The 24,129-nt window shown below is 41.0% G+C and overlaps 1 protein-coding gene across 25 annotated transcripts in view; it reads right to left on the reverse strand.

Annotated features, from left to right (window-relative positions):
- The window catches only part of PIGN (phosphatidylinositol glycan anchor biosynthesis class N), a 155,976-nt gene that overhangs the window by 25,883 nt on the left and 105,964 nt on the right, over positions 1 to 24,129 (reverse strand). For 23 of the 25 annotated variants that reach the window (XR_010598692.1, XR_010598694.1, XR_010598690.1 and 20 more), the window contains 6 exons: positions 12,145 to 12,253; positions 9,070 to 9,172; positions 7,263 to 7,365; positions 5,031 to 5,117; positions 1,769 to 1,824; positions 1,086 to 1,161 (listed from right to left, as the gene is read on the reverse strand). Coding sequence is in view for 15 of the 25 variants with exons in the window: in XM_065584832.1 (XP_065440904.1) it covers positions 1,086 to 1,161; positions 1,769 to 1,824; positions 5,031 to 5,117; positions 7,263 to 7,365; positions 9,070 to 9,172; positions 12,145 to 12,253 (534 nt within the window). In the remaining 10 variants the exon portion in view is untranslated. Of the gene's footprint in view, positions 1 to 1,085; positions 1,162 to 1,768; positions 1,825 to 5,030; positions 5,118 to 6,111; positions 6,179 to 7,262; positions 7,366 to 9,069; positions 9,173 to 12,144; positions 12,254 to 24,129 lie in introns of all 25 variants that reach the window. The other 2 variants (XR_010598696.1, XR_010598695.1) reach the window with 1 other exon arrangement.

A 24,129-nucleotide genomic window follows, 5' to 3' on the forward strand; every position in this document is an offset into this window, starting at 1 on the left:
TAGAAGTACACAAAGAATCCACCTTTTAAAGACTAAACCTGCCATTTCCCAGCTCCTGCCTTTACAGCTGTTGGAAAGTACAGGTTGGGATGCAGATGTGGTCACATCTAGGGCAGAAAGGCAGCTGCAATTCTGCTAATGGTAAATACTGCCCAGCATCCAGCAGGTTTGGATTCAACAAAGCCCTAGACCAGACACTGGTTGCTCCTCCAACCAAGTTTTCTCCTTGGGAAAAGAGGTGGCAGCGTGAACATATCACTGACTTAATAAAAAAAATTAATGGAGATATCCCATCTCCTAGAACTGGAAGGGACCTTGAAAGGTCAAGGAGTCCAGCCCCCTGCCTTCATTAGCAGGACCAAGTACTGATTTTGCCCCAGACCCCCAAGTGGCCCCCTCAAGGATTAAACTCACAACCCTGGGTTTAGCAGGCCAATGCTCAAACCACTGAGCTATCCTTCCCCCCCATACTTTAGGCATAATCTAGCAGCAGTTGTCTGCCCTGCTGTCCCTTAGTGCTGTCTAATGATTTCTGCCCTAGATGTCATCAGAGAAGCACTCCTAAACCTTATCTTCAAACAGGGGATGACAGCATGGGCAGGGAAATGGGAAGTCCAATCTTTAAAAGACTATTTAATTTGTTTATTTAAAAAAAAAAACACATACAGTTTGCAAAAATGACAATAGTAAAAAAAAAATCAATACATTTCTATTTAATACAATCTGGATGGATGGAGATAATATATATTTCCCGCACTTTCATTTGGGTATTATAAACAATGGGGAAAATGTAATGTTTTAAGTTATTTAACAACATCTGTTCAATGCTTAAAATTCCTATTTAAATATAATAAAATATATTTATCATGTGTCAGTCATGTATTCTGTATACTGAAGTCAAACACCCTTTACGGGTTTTATTTTCAGAAATTCTGTAGAAGCAGATAGGTGCACACAGGATAAAATGGGTTAATGAATCTCAAAAACATATATATTCTGTAAATTGAAAAAGAATTCCTGCATGCATGATGTATTACTCATTAATCCGTTCTTTGAGAGAACTGCACAAAGATGCAATTACTAACCTTCCACACCAGCAAGCTTCCCATTATAAAGGGATTGAACACAGTCAGGAAGCAATAGATAGAGGCTGGGTCAAAACTAGAGAACCATGAAAATAATAAAATAAAAATTATTAAAATATATCTTTGCAAACAGTATTTTCTATAAAAAAGCAGAACATTTCATTTTTCCTGCTAATAAGACATTTTAGATTTTGTTCAAAATATGAGCATGCAAGCCACTATTGTTCAATTACTATTGTCCAAGCCCAAGTACAGTATTACTTAGCCTATGTATCTCATAGATTCATAGATTCTAGGACTGGAAGGGACCTCGAGAGGTCATCGAGTCCAGTCCCCTGCCCTCCTGGTAGGACCAAATACGGTCTCAGCTTTTTCTTTCTCTATGATTATTTACAGCCCAATTTTCCAGGGTGCAGAGCTCTTCCTCAGGACTGAGTGCTGTCAACACTAACTAACAACAACTAATAATAGGAGTTAAGGCAACTCAGTATCTTGCAGGACTGGTCCCTTACACCAAATACCATAGAAAATAAGACTTAAATACAACCACCACTAGATTATTACACTATTCTTATTATTTTGCTTATGTTGGACTGTTTTGCGAGGCATGTACTATTTGAGTATTTTTTCTACTGTCTTCTCTTTTGAACTCAACTTCTCTCAACAGCATCAATAAGATTTACCTGTTAACAGAAGCTATATTTCCAGTACCAAAAAAAGCCGTCACGATGAAGAAAACCTAAATATGGCTAAGGAAAATCCAACACAAAAGTTACATAAAAAATCAAATTAAAAACAACATGCTGAAAATTTCTTTTTCAATACCTGCGAATCCAGCACTATGAGAAGCTCATTTACTATTGTTATAGTTTAACGTTACATTTAAAAGTATGAAATCAGATATCCTTGCCTGACTGAATTTTCAGATCCTGACTAAGTCAATTCTGACAGAGGGGAGCTCATGTGCAAATCAGATTAGTGACTGGTCTGCCCCAAAACCCGTCTGAGAGACCTAGGGAGTCAGCATTTTTTCTTGTTCAACTTGTGAAGTGGATACACTTCTTCATAACAATACAGTCACACATTCCAACGTATGTACTTTTGTATATTTTAATGTGAGCGCTGCCCATATATCAATGTATATACATTTGTCTTTGTTGGGGAATTAGCTTTGGTTGTTGTTGGTCTTAAAAATAAGACTAAATATTGCCAGCCTACCCTTCCACACTTTCATTGCCCAAATACCACAGCCCATCCATTATCCCATTGCTGCCCCTTACCTGCCTTTCTTCCTTTCTGCACATTCCACAAATATAGAGACAAGAGAGGTGGGGACAAAACCCTGATCTGATGGAATCTGTGTAACTAAAAGGGTCTAAGGCATATTCTTTTCATACAGGTAAAACCTAGCTGCTACACAACCCCATGGGAGGGCAAGGATGGAAGGCTCCTACCTCCCCTTAGTGGTGAGGCCAAGGGCCAATATAGTCTCTCATACCTCTTTAATCTGGTCACAGTTCCAGCAACCCTCCCCCCACTGTGAAGTGGGAAGGTAATGAAAAGGGACTCCTGCCTCCAGGGTTCCCTGGGGGAGAAGGCAGGGGCTGGCATGGCCTCTCCTGACCCTGTCATGGAGTATTTAAATATCTCAGTATAAAAATTTCAATATTAACTATTCAATAGGGTCTTCAAGAATTTACAAGCAAATTTTTGGAAGGAATACGTGAGCACAAATAAAGAAATTCATAGCATCTAACTCCCAAAAGAATCACATTATTTCAGGTTTAGTAATCTAACAGTCTAACAATATTGCAAAATTCTTCCAGTTCAGATTTACAACAGCTCCAGTTCTCTAATAAAACAGGAAAAAGCCCAATGGGCTGGGTTGCCGCCTAATCAAGATGCTAAGCATATGCAATCTGAATCTCCTTCTGGAAGATCAGGCTAACAAAGGCCTGAGGCTCCTCAATACAGGCCAACTCTCAAACCCTAATTGGGAATCTTGATATGTTCTTTTAATTTAAAATAGTTTCATGGTAGCAATAGTACAGTTCAAGTTGAGAAGTCGTTTCTTTCTTCACCATAATATAGTCATTAATAATATTCTAAAGTAAAAAAAAAACAAAAAAAACCCTTTTGAGCTGAAATTCATTGTACTTGGTCTCAATAAAAAGGTGAACATTTTATTGAAACGGAACAAAATATATTCAGTTTTTTTAGTGTGCCAAAGGAAATACTACATTTGAGCTTTAAAAACTGTTCAATATTTTTTTGCTTAAACAAAGAAAAACTTATTTTTAAATTTTCAAATATGGCACGAAGCCAGGGCTAAATACCCCATTAATTTTGCTAAATTTTAAACGTTTTGTTAAGAAATAGCAAAGCTGTAAATGAAAAACATAATCTTACTGTACAGTAAATAAAGTTGCTTTTAAGGTACCCACCTAAATCATATTCAGGTTCAGGATGCTCTCTGAACCCAGAAAACCATTTGCTCATTCTTTCCTTAGCTTTGATTTTCCTTCACAAGAACAGCATCAGACCTCCTGGACTTTCTTCTGTGCCCCTGGTGTTCTACAACAATGGCACTCACAGCTGTACACAAGTTATGCATAGGGCATACCACTGGCAGTGGAGAGGAGCAGCAGCACTGGCCGCCCCACTGCTACTCAGGTTTGGTCCCGCCAGTCCTCCAGTGTGACAGGGGAGCTGCGGTGCCAAACCAGAGTAGTGTTGTGAGCCCCCTGTGCATGGAGGCCACAACACTCAGTTTTGGCCCCATGGCCCCTTTGTCACAACAGAGGAGCTACAGGGCCAAATCTGAGTGGGCACACTGGGCAGTAGGGCTGCCAACACTGCTCCTCCTAACCACCAGCTCCTGCACCAGGGCTCCCTCTCAGTGGCCTGTCCAGACTTGCCTCACTTCCAGCAGCCCATGTCCCCTCTCAGAGATGGGAAGTGACACTACATTTGGGCAGGTCAAGCTGGAAGGTAGGGGCTGAGAATTTGGTAGTAAGGTGCAGTTTCAACAGCTGCAGCAGGGATGGCTCCACAGGGATTGATGGTGTGTACAATGGGAAACATTTGTTTTGGGGCACTCCATTCTATGAATTTAAACTTTGTATAATCTGGGAGTTTGGTTCACCCTCCTCAGACTGGTGCCTACAAATGAAAGTGCTGTGTACTCCGTAGAGCACAAACCAAAGCTCAGGAATCAGGCTGCCAAACTTGCCAAGTTCCTTCTAATGTTATAAAAAGTATGGTGGGGTCCTCTTTCTTTCTTCCTCCCTCAGCCCCACCCACTACGATAAACCCATTTCCCCCACGCTAATTCTTCCTAGAAAACCCTCTAATCTTTCTTGTAATTGACAAACTCACTACAGTGGATGCTAAATCTCCCACACCTACCCCCAGCCCAGTGACTATCATATTCTCTCACAGCTACCCAGCCTTCACAATAAAAAAAAAAAGAGAAAGGAGATTATTAGAAACAATTTAGTTTTAGGAATGTTTAGTGTCTGAAGGATCCGGCCCTATGTTTGCTTATCATCTCATCCACCAGAGTCAATTTGTGTAATATAATATAATATAATATAATATTTATTATAAAAACAGGAATAATTTTAGCATAAACCTTTCTTAAGGGACAAAAAAAGGAGTTTCAGGTGGGTACAGATTGAATCAGCCTGAACATCAGCAGATCAACTGAGAGATTAGCCTGGTATTTTGAACAAAAGCCTTTAAAAGAAATCCTTCTTTTAAAAGAAAAGACCTTCTAAAAATCTTTAAAAGAGGCTGTTTGTATATGAATTCAGCAGTAACCCAAGCAAGTGTGCTAAATACAGTACATTCTGAAACTGATCATTGTGCCACTGGCCAATCTTTTCACTGGAATCTAAATTACTATGTCATAATCACTGCTTTCCAAACAAGGCAAAAGGATACAAAGAAAAAAGACCTGCGGATGTCATCCAGGTGGAGTTGCCGAAACTGAGTTATATCAGTAGTATAGGAGAAGTTGAGAACTGCAAGCTGTGAAGATAGCAAGAAGAAATCAATACATGATGTCAGGTGGTTCACTTTGATACTAAGAATATATTTTAGTTGATTCAATGAGAAATTAACTCACTTCCCCATCAACAGACAGATCCATTTGTGATGAAGCCTGTAAACTTTTCCTATAGTTTTCTTATACTTTAATGAATCTGCCAGAAAGATACGGTATAAGTAGAGTGATCATTGATTAAATGAACCCAGCAGAGCGTCTGATGCTGTCTTCGGTAAGAAATAACTCCCCTACTTTTGGTTTACTATTTTGCTCCCTTTTCTTTTCCCCTGTCCTAAGTGTGTGTTTGTTCGTTTGTTTTTAATACATTTTCACTGCCCACAAAAACAGGTAGATAAAGATCTCCTACTATAAAGACTGCAATTATCCCCGAGGTCAGGTATAGTGTGAATGAGGATACTGAAAGATTCTTCAGCTTCTGTACTCTGCTCTCAACATGACACCTCTTGACCTGGGGAGAAATTGTCTTCAGAGTTTAAGAGGGCAATGAACTTCTTTTCAATGGAAAAAGAAAATCCCATGTGGTGGATCTGAAATACAGGCCACATATTGCTTAAAAATAGTCTCACATCAGCAGAGACCTGACTGGATTCGTAAATGCAGGACTTTTTGGCAGACATTGAAAGTGGGGCTCTAGAGGTGTTGTGTTGTACTGCTGTTGTTGTTTTTGTTTGTTTTAAGAAGACTAGAAAAATAAAGTGAAAGATTTCTTCTCACTGAAAGCAAGACAAAGGTCACAAAATGTAAAGGAAAAATGATAATGCTACTGAATCACTGTCTCAAGCTTACATATATTCTTTTCATTCATAGTCGATTCATATGGTCTCATAAGCAGAACCCAAACCATGTATCTTTCACACTGTGCTTGGATTTCTACTATTTAAGATTTAAGGAAACAGGCCCATGTGATACATATAAGCCTCACCTTGTTAAGTTATGTAAACAAATGACAATATTCACCATTTGCATTTCTAATGCTCTGCCTTGTATCAATAAATGTTGTATCTGAAGTTTTAAAATTGCATCCCTGCAGGTAAAAAACACAGTAATTGCCAGATCAGCGCTTCTGAATGCTTCTGCCTCAATTTTACCCCCTGACTTTTCTCCCTGACTAAGGCATTATTAATCTCTGAAATCTGCTATCCCAGTTTGTAGCTCAACATGGTATCAATATGCCACTGAGTTGACTACATATAAACTACAAAAGCAGTGAAGGCTCAGAACTGTAGCTTCCCCTCTACATCACTCTGGCAAATTCCAAAGCAGCCAAGCCATTGATTCTCTGTAATGATCATCAATGACGATGGATTTCTGGGAAATAGGGAGGGCATGGTATTATACCTCCTGCCCAGCTCAGAATGGCTGGAGATCTCTGTAATAGGCATTTTGGTTCTAACCAACTCAAGGGCACAACAGCAGCTTAGACTGTTGATACATAGTGTAAACCCCTTCTGAGGGCAAATCCAAGAATTTGCTAGCGGAAATTCAGTTAGCAGCACCCTGTCTGCCTGATCAGAAATAAAAAAAAACACACTGATAAGAAAGACAGGCAGGCAGAAATTAAATGACTCTACAAATATTTCCTTTGGGTAATTTCAGAAATCAAATGACTATTTCTTCTCAGCCTCCGTCACCAATACTCCTGTGCTAGTCATTTTATTTATTTATTTAGAATTTCCCATCTGAAAAACAGACAGTAACATTATACTTATCCTAGGAAGGACTTTCACTCCTTATTTTGAATTAGCATTAAACTCAACCATCCCATCTCTAACCTATAGAATATACTACTTCAATCATATTGATTTCCTGTGGTCTTAGAAATAGCTCTAATATGGAATATATCAAATAAAATATTTACACGTCTCTTTTACATTTTCTTATGAGATGGACACCTGATATAGGCTTTCCATACTCAAAGAATATGTATGTGAGCTTTGCTACAAACTCTTCAACAAAAACTGCTAAAAATATTTAAAAAAAATCTAGTGTGCCTAGAAGAAAAACCATGATGAAACTGAACTACAGCCATCACTGGGCAATCACTTCATACTTTTCTAGTGGAGCAGTTTTTTGATGATGAATCAAGAATAACTGTCTTGAAATGCTACCTTTGGTTTAAGTGAATCGTCATAGTGCTGTAGTGCTTCTTTTTCCATATATATCCAAGAAAACATCAACCCAGACAATACCAGGGGAAAGAGAGCTTCATATCTGAATAAAATGATTAACATAATATTAAATATATACATATAATCATAATAAGCATAACCTATTCAATTATACAAATAATGCATGTACTTTGAGATTGACTCCCTGTTAATCTGAACTATATCATGTCAGAGATCTATAAAACACTTTAATTTTGGCTGAAGGGAATGTGCGGCGGGAATTTAAAGATGCTGGAGTCAACTGGCTGGAGGTCAGTTAACATGCAGTAAGATGGGAGGAAGACGTTAGTTTGCTTTGGACAGTTTGTGTTTTGTACCTCCTATGTTATGTTTTTAAATATATGTCAAGGGTATACATTTAAAAGAGAACCAAGGGCTTCAGATGGGCACTTTTGGTGTGGACTTTCTTTGGAAAGAAATTGAAATAACAAATAGAAAAACATCTCTCTTTTTTTTAAAAAAGGTTTGGATGGTATTTTTGCTAGTTCACTAAGGCTCTAGAATGCTCAAACTGTCTTAAAAGCTACCTTCACTATCTAGTCAGTCTGATCCTTTATGGGTGCAAGTGAGTTTTTGAGCACCCTGAATTGTTGGGATTCCATCTAGGGGTACAAGAACTATTTCTAACTTATACTTCATTCTAAATTTGCCAAAATTATTCCTAAGGGCTTGTCTAGAGGTAAGCTGCTATACTGAAATAACTCCCCATCTAATCACTTGTATTTCTGAATAACAGTGTCCACACGGGGAGCTATTCGGCAATTGCAGCTCCAGTCAATTTCCCCAAGTAGACTGGCCTAAAAGATTATGGTTTTTTTGCCAATCCATTCCCCATTATATATGCCCTGAACAGGATAGTGAGACAGAAAAAATGTGGGACCCTTATGACTGGCCAGTACAGGGTCGTCATCATCCTGAGGTTCTGGAGAATCATCTTTTAGATATAATGCAGGCTACTTTCTTAATAGGGTCTATCAATCCTTTGAAAAAATCTGACTTCACTGGAAACTCCCCCTTGGAAGAGATTTCCCCCCCCTTCAAGATCATCTGTTCCCACCATGCTCCATTTAAGCCATGGCTACACATGAATGTCAAGCGACTCAGAGAGGAAAATTCCTTTTTCTGCTTGAGGATGCACCAGCTTTAGCGATGACAGAAAGACTGGATTCAGCACTTCCATAAACCTGGGTCTGAGATGACAAAGAGAAAGATATAGGAGGGACACTGACTGACATCTTGGCCCACTGAGGAAAGAACTAAGTCTGTGGAGCCCAGCAGGACATTTCAATCCTGAATTGTTTAGAGGATGTGCCACGACTTTCTCTACACAAGAGAAGGTTTAACCACCGCTCTATTATAAGGAAGCGTGACATTACACAAACATTGGTTTTTGCTCCTTTGTTTTGTAGTTGTAGGATTTAGGGCTGTCTACACACAAACTTGCACCAAAATAACAAAAGATGTAAATTAAAACCAATTTAGTTATTTCGGTCCAAATTTCTCTCTCTATATATATACACATTTTACAACCCACTGCCTGAGGAGTTTGGAGAAATAAAGTGCATGTAATTTAAGAGAACTATCAGCATTTTATGTAGTTCATTCAAAAGGTAAACTGTGGATTTTACTAGGGAGCAAACTTTCCATCTTTATAAGAACATTCACAGATTTAGTAACTTTTTCACATTCAACACTTAAATATTTTATTAGGATAATATGCACCAAGCTGTAATAAAAAAGGAAGTACCCTGTGCTGAGGAGCAGGTAGGGTGACATCAAAGAGAGAAGTATGCTAAGCAGTCGCTGGAAGAAAAACGTGGGACTCAGTAATGGCACAAACAAGGATGAGGCTGTAACAAACAGAGAACCATATGTCATTAACACAAGAATAAGAGATGTATTATCCTATTTACACTACAAAGACAAAATGTCAAACCTTTGCAAATATTATGCACGGAGGTTCAAGCCAGATCATATTTGCCCTGGTCCATTTTCTGGAGTTACTTTTGCTAAATAATTTAAGTAATTTATCACTTAAATTATTTAGTTTTTCTTAACATTTACTAAAATAACTCTGTATTCTCTATCATATGAATTGTTGAAGAATATTGTCAAATTTTGAAAATGCTACTGAAAACATTTTAAGTGTGAAATAATATCAATTTATCAATTTTCAGTCTTGAATGAGCAAAAATAGGAATATTTAAAGAAGCTACTGGTGGCACATGGGAAATTGTAATGAACAAGCCTCTCCCTTTTGGGACCTGGGTTAATATCAAAATTATTTCACTAGTGAAACAAGTGACTTTCTTCAACCGAGTATCGAGTCCACTTTCAGCTTTACATCATAACTTGTGGGATTCTACACGAAAGGCAGACTCTGAACAGGGAGGAAGAGCAGGGGCACTGCAGGTCAGGACTGGCAATAAGGAAGTAAGCATGGCACCTGCCCTCATTTTGCCCATCTCATGTAATTACTCCCATTTATGGTTTTACAATGTTAGGAGAGATTCCTTTCCCTACCATGGATGGCACTGAATGATTGCTTGGCAGACTATGGATTTTATCACATCTCTGAAGCATCAAATCAAGTATTATCATTGATGGTATGACAATGAAAGTCTAGACACCCCCAAGGGCAGAACTGAAAAATTGAAACCCCAGAATAAGCAGTTACACCAGCTGACTGAATACTGTATTACTGTACTATAAACCTATACCAAGTAGGGTCTCTTATGAAAAGCTTGTAATGTGTGAATTTAACCATCATTATGAGATCCGTATGCAGGTTATGGTTATGAATGTATGTGTATATATAGAAAATTGTAATTGTAATTGTGGTGCAACTTCAGCAACATGTTGGCTGGACAATGGCTAGGCGCTTGAATCCAGTCTCTTCTGGTTAGGGAGGTAGTTCTTCACTGCCTACCTCCCCAACCAGAAGCGACTGGATTCAAGCGCCTAGCCATTGTCCAGCCAAGGAAAAAACAAAACAAATAGGAACAGTTTGAATCTCAAGGCTTGTCTACACTATCTATGCTGACAGGACGGCACCTCCCATTGGCATATGTTATTCTTCAATCAACTTAGTGTTGTCTACAGAGGGACTTAGGTCTGTTTAACTATGCTGCTCAGGGATGTGGATTATTCACAATATTATGGTGCTGCTGAAATATTCAACACATCTGTAGTACAGGATATGGAAGAATTTTTGTACAATTAGCTTTATTTTTGTCATATAGCCACCCACTCCACAAACATCATCCTCTAGGAACATGAGCAGAAGCAATTTCTAGCATGTCTTTCCTCGTAATTCTAATCATCTACCCTCCTTTACCCAACTGACTTCCAATTTAAAAATATTGTTCTCTCACTTGCTGCTGTGGGTAAAATTCACACACAAAAGGGAAAACTAGCTAAGACTTCAGTCCTGCACTGAGATCACTGCAGGTGGACTCCAATGACTTCAATGGTTTTCTTCACTGGTAGTGATTTGCCCACACAAAACTCACTACAGAATTGGGGCCTAATTTATAATACAAGATAAACAGGAGAAAGGATGATAGTACTGTAAAATGCTCAAAAGAAAACTGAAAAGAATGAGAAAAGCATGTTTTCCCTAATAATGTTCAGTTGTAGTAATCTTAGGTATTACTGTAGACTATTAGGTACATAATGCTCAGACAGAAGCATGATTGTTAAAATTGAAAGTGTCTCTAAGATATAGCAATTCCACCAATATAAAAATGCATACAGCATATAAAACACCAAGTAACCAGATAACAAAGATCAATATTCTAGTAATAAACAAAGGTTACATTTTTGTTTTTGAGTTTTAGCAGAAAATTGCTATCAAGCCTTAAATGGGATTATTTACTTCTGAAACAAATCCCTACATTCCTAAATTACTATAGTCATGGATAAAGATAATTTTGGAGTCTGCCTCTATCACAACGTCTACAAATGCTTAAAATCCATTGGGAGAGATTACTATGGAGATTACTTTTATAACAGAAAGACTGATGGTTTCATGTTACTATATTTCACAGTATCAATAAGTACAACTGCTTACGGTAATCATAAATTCTTAATGTTAGGATCATATGAAAATCCACAGAGTTCTATGTTGTTTGCTCCTTTAATAAGGATATTAAGCCTTTAACAGATGTTTAACATATACTACTATCAGACCACATATATTTTCTGAGGCAGTTTTGAACAGTTCTATCACATGCTCACGGATGCACCCAATTTTCTTTGCTGTTATGTTTCAGTAAAAATTGAAACCACAGCTGATGCAAATAATTTTCCTGAAACAACATTGTATCACTTTGCTTTGTTAACTGTTTTGCATGTAGACTGTCTTAGATTGCTTTTCCCTGGCTACAAGAAAACAAACAAAAACAAAAAAATGGTGTAATTAATTTTTTTTAAAAAGGCATACTAGAGCTGTGCAAAACTTTCATAAAATAAAAATTACTTGTAACTCAAGGTTTTCACATTTCATTATGAACTTAAACTTGAGGCATTTTTGTAGAACATTTTATTGTTTCATATTTCCTAGGGAAAACTGACCAATTTTAAAAATAAAAACAGGCCTAGATTTTGAGCAAGGATTACTTTTGCAGGATGAACGAAGCTACATAAATTTAAAGTATGGTGTGGTCAAAATTAGTTATAAAACAAAATTTAGAAAACTGTGCAAAATTACATGAAAAAAGAAAGTGTTAGTACAAAGATTGGGGGGGAGAGGGGGGAAGAATCTCTTCTCCTTTTCCTGAAAAAAATCTGTAAACTGGATCTGGATAGAAGGTCTTCTTACCTAGTGTTGTCCAACTAATGATTTGATTAATTACAGGCAGTCCCTGCTTATGATGAAGACTGCTGTGGGTACTGTTCACAACATATGTTGAAAGTGCTATGCTCAGCATCTAAAAGGAAAAAAAAAATCAGACTAATAAAAACAGACAGTTAATCTAGTGGGTTCTCCTAAACTAAATGAAGAATATGTAAACTGTTGTTTCACGCTTGCATAACTGCCTCGCCCAGATCAAACTGAATCATTATAAGAGAAGGGAATGTATGAGAGCAAGACAGATTTAAATATCAAATATTAAAATAAAGATTTATAATACTAGAGGTACCTTTTGTGTTCTTATCTTTATAGATCAGAGAAGTCTTACAGTGGATCATCAAGCAAGAGTATTTAGAACATTGTTTTACACTCAATTCTAATGAATCCCTAACGTCTGTCCTTACCTCTGCCCTATAAATCTTGGACTTTCATTCTAATTACAAGAAAAATGGTTCTACTTATCTCTTGTGTTCAAAGTCTACCAAGGCAGCATTTTTCCCTGTTGACATTTAGTTGTACTTGGGTTTATATAAAAAAATATAAAAGTGGGTGGAGGAGTCCTGGAGTGCTGAAGGTGGGATTCATTTTTAAATCTACTCTCCCCCCAGCACCACCAGCAAAAATCAGGGTGGGAAATGCAAAGGGAGAAGGAACTACTAGGTTACAAGAGGTAAATTTCTTGAACTGGCTATTCTTTAAAGATTGGTGTCCTTTGATTTGCTGTCAGATAGCTATAAAATAACACAAGAAAACTCCTCTATGACCTAACTAAAGATGGCTGTGTTACTTTGGAGTGAGACAACAACGAATCAAAGAAATCATTCCATCTAGAATTTCAATTATTATTATATAGTAGAAATATTGTGGTAGTGCTAAAAGGCAAAATCAGGTTCAGCAACACAGAGCTAGGCATTTTACAAGCAATATGAGATTTAAATGATATTAAGACAAGTGAAAGAGCGATGCTAATTATTAGGCCATAGTATTGCTTATTGTTCGCTATTGTATGTATTCGTTGAATATCTGCCATTCACACGCCATACACAGTGACATCTAGTGGTAATTGCAAAACTTACATGCTTCATAATAGGGAACTTTTATGACCTGATTTTCACAAGTGCAGAACATCTGAAGGACCTATTTACTTTCATCATTTTAAAAAATCAGGCCATAAGAGTATACAAGAGATATTTCTGCATACATCTATACTGGTTAGTAATAAGTGGTAGACCTCAAAAAGCTCAGAGGATCAGCTCAGTCAAGCATCCATATGTTGGAAAACATTTGCAGGATTTAGAGCAGCTTGATATCCCCCCTTCCCTTTAATATTCTTCTTCTTCAGCTTGGAAAATAATTTGGTGCCCTAGGGATCTGGCTGCCTTTCAGCTATGCCCTACTCACTGGTGAAATCAAATCACACCCACTAAGGGATACTCCCCATAGAGTACACTTCACACCTCTGTGGTGACCGGGGCAAGTGAGTAAACCTGCCAAAATGGCATCAAAGTGGCATCAAAGCTTCTGGGAATACCTAATTCTGGAGACATAAAATTTTTCAGGCTCGTTGCAGCTTTCATTAAAAAAAAGTTTCTAGTGCTTGTGAAGACAACTTTGAAAATGTAAACCCAGAGCCAGAGTTGAAAAGCTTGTCCTTGATTTTTCCTAAAGCTCCCAGGTTATTCATGATCCCAGCCCTACAGCTGCTCAGAACTGGCCTTTGGCGTCTGTAAAAAACACAGCCATAGGTCTCAGCTTTTGAGAGGACACCAGACCAATTCAGGGGTAAAGAAGGTGGTACCTTAGCTTCTACTATTGGTGCCCCCTCCCAGTCAGCAACTGAGGTGGTTCATCTGCTAAGCAACCAACATGATCTACAGCCACAAGGAAAGAGAATGGTGCAAAAGAGAGCATGGTGTAAGCCTAAAACTGGTAGCCAAGAACTCCTGTATTCTAATGCCAGCATTGACAATGACTTCTATTGTGGCCTTAATAAAGTCACAGTCTTCGTTAATTTCCCCATCTGTAAAATGAGATTAATAATTTACCCGTTTCACAGGGAACATGATACCTTCACATCCACATGAAACTCAGGTCTCTTAGGAGCCCCATGTTAGTAACAAATGGACAAAACAGCTTCCTGTACTACACTGGCCTCTGTATGCAAATCTGCTGTGACACCTCTGTGATTAATTTAAACTAACGTGCACTCCAGTGAGAGAATTTTAAGAGATTCAATAAACACTGTATAGTTGGCAAATGGCAAATGTATCCCACATTTTTCCCCATTCCTGAAGTCTTATGATTATTGATTTTTTTAAACACAAAACCGTATTAAATAAAAGAAACAATACCCTACTCTCTATATTGAACAAAGTGCAACTAAAAATGCAATTTTTGGTCTAACACCATCAACAGCAAACCTTTGTTTGCAATTTTTATCTTTATAGACTACAGGGGAGTAATTAGTACTTTATAGCTCAAATAAACAGTGAATTGTGTCAAGCTGGAGAATTAGGTCTAAAACTGAAGTCAATACGAGAATAGGGCTCAGGAGTGGAACAAAGGATCTATCTCTGAGAATTATCCTGCAGCTAGACAGGAAGGAGTGGGTTGATGGCAAGGATGTTGCTGGAGATAAAATACTCGTCGTCACTGTTTTTACCTACCCCAAGACTCCTGCTGCCAGATTGCAGAAAATGCTGATAGTAGCTCCCTCCAGTGACCTATTGACATAGGTGGCACCAAGACTCCACATGGATCTTTCCTGCTGAAGTAGAGAAGTGGGCCACCAAGGCCTGTCTGCCACCCCACCATTCCAAAGATCCTAGCTGACAAAAGGTCCAGCAGTTCACCAGCGGATTCCTTATCCCTCAAAAACCCATGCTGTTTGCAAGCATGGAAGGCTACGAGTGCCTAGGCTCACAGCACCTCAAAGAGCTAAATGATAAGGAAAGAAATGTGCCACAAGACAAAACCCGACTGCAGGGTCCTATATCAAAGTGCCAACCTAAACAGGGGAAGGGAAGTGGTCACAGTGGCAGCATCTGCAGTAAACAGTGGATTAAGAAGATGGGATGTACTGGAACAGGAAAAGAGTAGGAAGATATTTTAACCTCCTGTCCCCCTCCTTAATAAAGAAGGTTGATCCCCTAAGCTTTCTTCAGTCTGGGCACTCTCTATCCACCAGAACATCCAAACAGTAACGATTCATGAAAGTATACAAGAATCATGAAGTTCCCAAACTCATCCACCAAGGCTGGGTCTTTTTTGGACAAAGAAAGGGCAACAAACCAGATGTAATATAAGCCTTGATCCTCTCCAGAGATGTTACCTCAACTTTCTAGATGCTAGTCCTGAACCACTTGGGCAAGTTAGTTCTGTGATATACTCTAATGATTGGTTCCTATGTAGGAAAGCTTTAAAGGTCCTACAGAAGTATAAATTATGCCCAATCTTTCATTTCTGACATCTGAATGAGGATGTCTTCCCTCCTAGTGTGTGTCTTTCTTTCAGTGTGGAATTTCATCTGAATGAGGATGTCTTCCCCCCCAGTGTGTGTCATAACCAAAAATTACATGCTTCATAATAGGGAACTTTTATGGCCTGATTTTCACAAGTGCAGAACATCTGGGTTATGACACACACTGGGAGAGAAGACATCCTCATTCAGATGAAATTCCAAAACAACCTACAGCAGTAAGCTCAAGCAAATAAAAAGATCTGCCATGCCCTTGTGGAGAGCATTATAGGGTTCCTGGCATGAAAGAGCAGCTCTCTTAACCAAACGACAAGCAGAAGTAATCACCACAAGAAACTTTAAGTCGGTTGAAGTCAAAAGACTCAAAAGGGGGTGCACATAATTAGTAGTTTTGCTAGAGGCTAAGAGAAAGAGGCAAAGGATGAGTGACAGGATTTAGGGCACCCAGAATAGGAAAACAGGATCAGGAGAGGAGAAGCTGTCGTCTCTGACAGATCCATCTGAACAGAAGCAGGAACATGCTCCAAAAAGCAAGAGGCCTGAAGAGGGAGAACCACCATTCTCTGTTGAGAAGAGAAATTCTGACCCCACTGTTTAACTGATCAGCTCTTGAAGATGCTAGCAGAGAGGCTAAGAGAATCTTTAGCACATGATTAAAGCTGTTGATGGTCAAAGGACACAGAATTTTTTCCTCAGCTGATACAGGTACCTCAATGAACCAATTAGTAGCTGATAAAGAAATCTCAGAGAAATAGGTAGCTGTGGCAAACTGAGCCCCCTTGCCCCCCAAGTCAAAGATCCTTCTAGAAAAATTAACAAAAACCCAACCTATGTCTTATTCACTGGGTTCCATAGAGAAATGTTGGTGTCCAGAGGAAAGGAGGTCTGGCTTTTTCGGCCATGCTGTTATCATCGAGTGCACTTCATGGGACACTAGACAAGAAGTTGGAAGCTACTATTGGGCTTGTACAGTTTGGAGATGATATAGGAAGAAGGACTTTGGAGCCCAGAGTGACAGAGGTGTGTCTTCAAGCTTCTGTTCAGAGGGATGAACAGGTAAAGCTGTTTCTCATCTTCCAGGAACACCAGCAGTCTTCTGAAATCCTTTTTCCTTTTGAGCGCCTACAGCTTGATAGCAACTAATACATTTTTAACAATGAAGAAAGATGCATTTGTGAAAGTCTGTGCAAGGCCTCTGTAATCTGCTTTTCCAAATCCAAGTCTGAATAGATCTCTCCTTTCTCACACTCTGAGGAAGAATGAAGGGATGAGAACCATGGTCTGGGTCCCTCCTGCCTTTGGAGAGACACTGGGGAGACTTTTGAAATAAGATTAATGGAGACTACTGATTAGTTATCAATGAAAGAAAGGAACCACTACTCAAAGGGTGATTTGGGGAGCTCCTGAAGGTCTTCACTGAACAACCAGAGAAAAATTGCTGATGCAATCAAGTGTTCTAAGAGTGGGTAGAATTTCCTGAATTCTCTTATCTGACTCACGAGTGGTCTGGCATTTTCTTTCCCGTCTACCTCCAGGTCCGTTTCCATGGGATCCTCCACTAGCCCTAATGAACTACCCTATAAGGCTGCGTTTCAAGGGACCTGGGTTACTACAGCACTTGTTTTGAGACATGCAACTGAGAGAGCCACTGCCTGCCAAATGACAGTTATGAGAATTTTAAATGTTTAAATGTGGAGCAAAAAAAAGTAGCCCTGGAAATCCACACACTTCTTTTCATGGCATTGAGCCAAAGAGGCAAAAAATGTTACCTTTGTGCACATACGCACACATATTTTAAAGAGGCATTTTAGGCACCTGATTTTTTCGTGTTTTCTAATCCGTACTGTTCAGTCTTCAAGCTTTACTCCATGATGTACTAAATGCATTGTTTAGGTCAGTAAGAAATTTCAACAACTTAAAATCATTCATAAGGCTTAAAAAAAAAAACCTATCAGAACTTAAGTTGGGGGTGGGGTGGGGGACAAATGCTGTAACACTGCTCTACAGCCAAAATGCTTCTGAAATAAATGTAGTCAAACTTTACTAATTCTGGGTCACTGAGAATGAAAATGATGCTTAAAATTGTTGATTGGCTCTAGTTTTCAAGATATGCTATTGGGTCAGTATAGATGACCCTTGACTTGGGAATGGCGGAGGATAAGTGAGTTATAAAGGGAAGGGATGTCAATTTAAACCAGAAATGACTAAAATACATCTTTGACTGGATCTATGAATAAATCTATGACTGGGTTTGGACAGTACTTGCTTTTTAGGCAAAACAATGAACGATGCAATCTGAAGCTGGTATTGCGTCATACATGATATGAATTGCATCATGTTATTCTTAGAAGTCATGGATGATGCAATCATAACGAAGCTTACATCACTCGGCTGAACAAATTGCCCTATATCAGCTCTAGAAATCATACAGTGTCGTGCTCTCTTATTTGTCAGTGTTTGATTTTGCAAAGGGACACATTTCTGTTTAGCCAAAGTGAGCAGAGATGCCTCGTACTTGTGTGAACAGTGCAGATAACTTCTGCTATGATTGTGGTGAAGTGACTTTTGCATCACAAAAGCGCAGTATAACCACTATGGTTAAGAGAGCCTATCACCTTTATTTTGGCTGCAAAATTGGAGATCAGGACAAGAGGTGGGCCCCCCACATATGCTGCAACACTTGTGCAACAAATCTTCGCCAGTGGTTGAACAGGAAAAGGAAATCTATGCCTTTTGCAGTGCCAATGATTTGGAGAGAGCCAACAGATCATACCAGCAATTGTTACTTCTGCATGGTGCTGCCAGTTGGAAAGGTGTGTCAAAGAAGAAAAAGTGGACTGTGCATTATCCAAACATTCCATCAGCTATAAGCCCAGTACCCCACGGAGAAGGACTGCTGGTTCCTGATGCACCAGAATCATTCTCACTTGAGTCAGATGAGGAAGAGGAAGAGGATGAAACTTCTGGTCCTGAACCATCAATGTCACAGGACCCACATTTTCTCCCATCCTCCTCCTCTGAACCACACCTCATAACACAAGGTGAACTGAATGACCTTGTCAGGGATTTGGAACTACCCAAGAGTAAGGCAGAGCTGTTGGGCTCCAGACTACAGCAGTGGAATCTCCTGGCAGGTGATGTTAGGGTTTCCATGTTCCGTGACCGTCAAAAGGATCTTGTCCCATTCTTCTTCATGGAAGGTGATCTTGTAGCCTGCAACAACATCGATGGTGTGATGGCAGCCCTCAACATCGTTCACAATCCAGATGAGTGGAGACTGTTCATTGATTCATCGAAGACGAGTCTTAAAGCTGTTTTACTGCATAATGGCAATGTTTTGCCATCAATTCCAGTTGGTCATGCAGTCCATATGAAGGAAACCTATGACAACGTGAAACAACTTTTGAGGTGCATAAACTATGACCAACATCAGTGGCAGCTCTGTGGCGATTTGAAGGTTGTTGCTCTCTTGCTTGGTCTGCAGACTGGATACACAAAGTACTGCTGTTTTCTCTGCGAATGGGATAGACGTGCAAGAGATTCCCACTACATCAAGAAAGATTGGCCACTCCGACAGTCATTGGAGCCTGGGAGGAAAAGTGTTCAGCATCCACCACTTGTTGAATCAAGGAAGATTTTGTTACCACCCTTACACATCAAGCTGGGTCTGATGAAGAACTTTGTCAAGGCCATTGACAAAACACAAGCAGCTTTCAAGTACCTCCGTGGAAAATTTCCAAGGTTAAGTGAAGCTAAGATAAAGGAAGGTGTCTTTGTTGGTCCTCAGATTCGTGAACTTCTTCGAGATGATGCATTTGACCATGCACTGCGTGGCAAGGAAAAGACGGCATGGAAAGCCTTCCAGTTAGTGGCAATACATTTTCTCGGAAACAACAAGGCAGACAACTACAGGTTGTTGGTGGAAAACCTCCTCAAGGCATACAAAAGCCTTGGTTGCAACATGTCACTAAAGATATATTTTTTGCACTCTCATCTAGATTTTTTTTCCACCGAACTGCGGAGCAGTGAGTGACGAGTACGGCAATCGATTTCACCAGGACATTGCAACAATGGAGAAACGCTATCAGGGCAAATGGAGCCCATCAATGCTTGCAGACTATTGCGGGACAGTGACAAGAGATGCTCCATTTAATGAATATAAGAGACAAGCCAAGAAGCGCCGAGTAGACACTAAATAGGACTAAACTATGTACAGAACAGTTTTTTGCCTTTTGTTTCATAATAAATTTTATTTATATAACACTTTTGCTGATTTTTAAAGTGTTACATAAACAGGACAGTTTCAGAGTAGCAGCCGTGTTAGTCTGTATCCGCAAAAAGAAGAACAGGAGGACTTGTGGCACCTTAGAGACTAACAAATTTATTAGAGCATAAGCTTTCGTGGACTACAGCCCACTTCTTCGGATGCATATAGAATGGAACATATATTGAGGAGATATATATACACACAGATATATATCTCCTCAATATATGTTCCATTCTATATGCATCCGAAGAAGTGGGCTGTAGTCCACGAAAGCTTATGCTCTAATAAATTTGTTAGTCTCTAAGGTGCCACAAGTCCTCCTGTTCTTCTTTTTTCTATAAACAGGACAGGTGAAATATTATCATATAAAGCAACCATAAACACATGAAAAGACCTAGGTTTACAATTTATGATTAAAACTCTACTATCTACACAATATACATAGACATAAAATGTAAAATCTTAAACAGTAGCCAGTTGTTTTAACTGTCATATTTGAATTCAGCATATCAAAATACATAATAAATAGCACATTTTATCTCTGAAGCAGACGACTTCTCAAAAATTGTAGACCAGTGTAATAGGTTTAAAAATGAAGACAACAGATGTGCAAACTTTCAAAATCCTTCCTGTAATTTATAATTAAACATTGTGACAGACCCAGATCAGTGAGGTACAGGAGTCTGGTAGAGGGCAAATATACTGGTCACTGGCTGAGAAGTTTTCTGTTCCCTGATTGACCAGAGAAGGGGCTGCACTAGAGTAATCGGAATCTGCCAGAACCAGTTAAGGCAGGCAGGCTAATTAGGACACGTGGAGCCAATTAAGAAGAAGCTGCTAGAATCAATTAAGGCAGGCTAATCAAGGCACCTGGGTTTTAAAAAGGAGCTCACTTCAGTTTGTGCGGAGCTGGGAGCAAGAGGTGCAAGGAGCTGAGAGTGAGAGGGTGTGCTGCCGGAGGACTGAGGAGCACAAGCGTTAGCAGACACCAGGAGGAAGGTCCTGTGGTGAGAATAAGGAAGGTATTTGGAGGAGGCCATGGGGAAGTAGCCCAGGGAGTTGTAGCTGTCATGCAGCTGTTACAGGAGACACTATAGACAGCTGCAGTCCACAGGGCCCTGGGCTGGAATCCAGAGTAGAGGGCGGGCCTGGATTCCCCCCAAACCTCCCAATTGACCTGGACTGTGGGTTCTTCCAGAGGGGAAGGTCTCTGGGCTGTTCCCCAACCCACATGGTGAACCTCTGCAGCAAGAAAATCCGCCAATAAGCGCAGGACCCACCAAGATAGAGGAGGAACTTTGTCACACTGGTGTCAGGAATGGGATCTTGGGGTGCACAGCACGGCAGAAGAAGGAGGATGATTTAAAAAAAAAACCAACAAAAAACCAACAAAAAACGGGAGAGGGTTTATTTTTTTTCCACCACAATGGATGACGTAGTGCGGGCACGGATACAAGCTACGGCGGCCCAGCAGGAGGCTACCCGTATCCAGGCAGCCGCCCAACAGGAGGCAGTGTGGCTGCAGCAAGAGACTAATCGCCTGCTGATGGACCAGGCTGCTCAAGACCGAGCTATGTTGCGGGAACTGGTAAACCAGGTAAAGTCCCTTACAGAGCTGAATCATGGCCATGATGGGACGCGGCTCATACGGGCCAGTCATTGGCTGCAGAAAATGACATGGGAGGATGACGTAGAGGTATACCTTCTGGCCTTTGAGATCAGTGGTCTGGCATCCTTGCCCCATTCCTGTGTCGGGAGGCCCAGAAAGCCTACCATGATCTGCCTGAAGAGGCTGCGGCAGACTACCCCCAGCTGAAAGCAGAGATCCTGGCCAGATCTGGGTTAATGACAGCAGTGCGGGCCCAGCAGTATCACGGTTGGAGGTACCAGGAAGACAAAACCACGCAGTCCCAATTGTATGACCTCATTCATCTCGCACGAAAGTGGTTGCAAACAGAGTCCCGGAGTCTGGAAGAGATACTAGCGGTTCTGGTCATCGACCGATACATGAGGGGACTACCACCAGCCCTTCGTGCTTGGGTAAGCCAGAACGAACCCTCCACCTATGACGAGGTTGTCGCCCTGGTAGAGAGGCGAAGGACAGCGAGGGAGCTGACCCGACCAGTTAAGGAAGAGGCACCACGGGTTAAACTAGCAGCACCAAGCCCTAAAGTTCGGGTGACTGGGACACCAGGAGGGCCCAGGTGGAAAAAGAGAGGCTGAAGGCCCATCAAAGGCCACAAAGAGTCGGAGCACTGAGGGAGAAGAGGATCGTGATGTTAGACTGCCCAAACCAAGAGACCGGGGAACGCCTAGAGCTCCATACAGATGTTATGCCTGTGGGGAGTGGGGACACATAGCTGCACAGTGTCCCAATGCTGAGGAGCCTATGCAGTGTAACCTGGGGAACTGGGCAGATCCATGCTCCCTAATCCACCTTGTTGGGGTCTCACTAACCCCACATATGTATACCAGACTAGTGAAACTAAATGGGGTAGGGATCATGGCACTGGTTGATTCGGGGAGTGCTATCACGCTTATCTCAGGGAAGCTCGTGAAGCGTAGTCAGCTGCTACAGGCTAAACGTACGGGGATAACATGTGTCCATGGGACAGTTAGTTACTACCCCACCATCCCAGTAAAAATCGAGATCCAAGGGAACACTACTGAGGTAGCAGCAGGTGTAGTCCCTAAACTCCCATACCCGGTGCTCATAGGGAGGGACTTCCCAGGGTTTGGAAACTTACTCCTAGTACAGGGATTGGAGAAAGATGGGGACCCTAAAATTGGTGAGGCATTCACAGCAGACTGTCAACCTCCAATCTTCTCTGAAATATCCCCAGATTTGTTCTCCACTCCCAGACAGGGTAGAAAGACAAAAAGGGAAAGAAGGGCAGCTAAGGCCTTGGGAACCCGAATACTGACCCAAAGCCAGAGGGTCGCTCTTGTAGGTAGGCGGACCCGCGCAGCTGAAAAGGAGGCCACGCAAGAGGGAGAAGCACCTGAGTCTGACCCCCGCCCTAATGCTTCTGAACCAGTAGAGGCAACAGAGACTGGGCCCCTACATCTTGGGCAGATTAGCCCCGGGAGAGGAAATTTTGGATGGGACCAGGCAGAATACCCAAAGTATGACAACATTAGGAAGGAGGTGACTGAAATAGATGGGGTCCCCGTGGAAGGGAAAACCCAAGGACCAGGACCCTACTTCATAATGAAGAAGGATCTCTTATACCGGGTTTCACCAGTACAGGGGCAGAAAGTACAGCAGGTCCTAGTACCTCAAAAACACCAGAACGCTGTATTAAGTCTCGCTCATAATCATCTTTTTGGGGGGCATTTTGGGGTAGAGAAGACCCTGGCACGAGTCCTACGACGGTTCTTCTGGCCCGGAGTACATGAAGAAGTGCGGAGGTACTGTGCCTCCTGCCCGGAATGTCAGCTGCACAGTCCCCGTCCCCACTTGAGGGCACCTTTAGTACCCTTTCCCATCATAGAGGTCCCCTTCGAGCAAATAGCCATGGACCGAGTGGGACCCCTGGAGAATATGGCTCGGGGCCACCAATATATACTTGTTGTTTTGGACTATGCTACTCGCTACCCAGAAGCCATCCCCCTGTGGAACACGGCCTCTAAAACTATAGCCAAAGAGCTGGTGGGGATCTTTGCCCGAATGGGGCTACCGAAGGAGATATTAACTGACCAAGGAACCCCATTTATGTCGAAGCTAATGAAGGACCTCTGTACGCTGCTCCATATACATATCCTGAGAACTTCGGTCTACCATCCGCAGACTGATGGGTTGGTAGAAAGGTTTAACTGAACCCTCAAGGCTATGATAAGGAAGGTGGTAAGTCGGGACGGGAAGGATTGGGACACCCTACTACCCTACCTTATGTTCGCTATCTGGGAGGTACCTCAGGCCTCAACTGGGTTTTCCCCCTTCAAGTTATTATACAGGCGTCACCCCCATGGCATACTAGATATCGCCAAAGAGATCTGGGAAGAGGAACCCAATGAGGGGAGAAATATAATAGAGCATGTAATGCAGATGCGAGACTGGATAGCCCGGGTTACCCCTATTGTACTGGAACATTTGGAGAAGGCACAGGAGGCCCAGCGAACCCATTACTATCGCCAGGCAAAAGTGCGACAGTTCCAACCAGGGGATCGGGTTATGGTGTTGGTACCCACGGCAGAAAGCAAGCTT

This window comes from Chrysemys picta, chromosome 2, assembly GCF_011386835.1.
Source record: "Chrysemys picta bellii isolate R12L10 chromosome 2, ASM1138683v2, whole genome shotgun sequence".
Classification (NCBI taxonomy): Eukaryota; Metazoa; Chordata; order Testudines; family Emydidae; genus Chrysemys; species Chrysemys picta.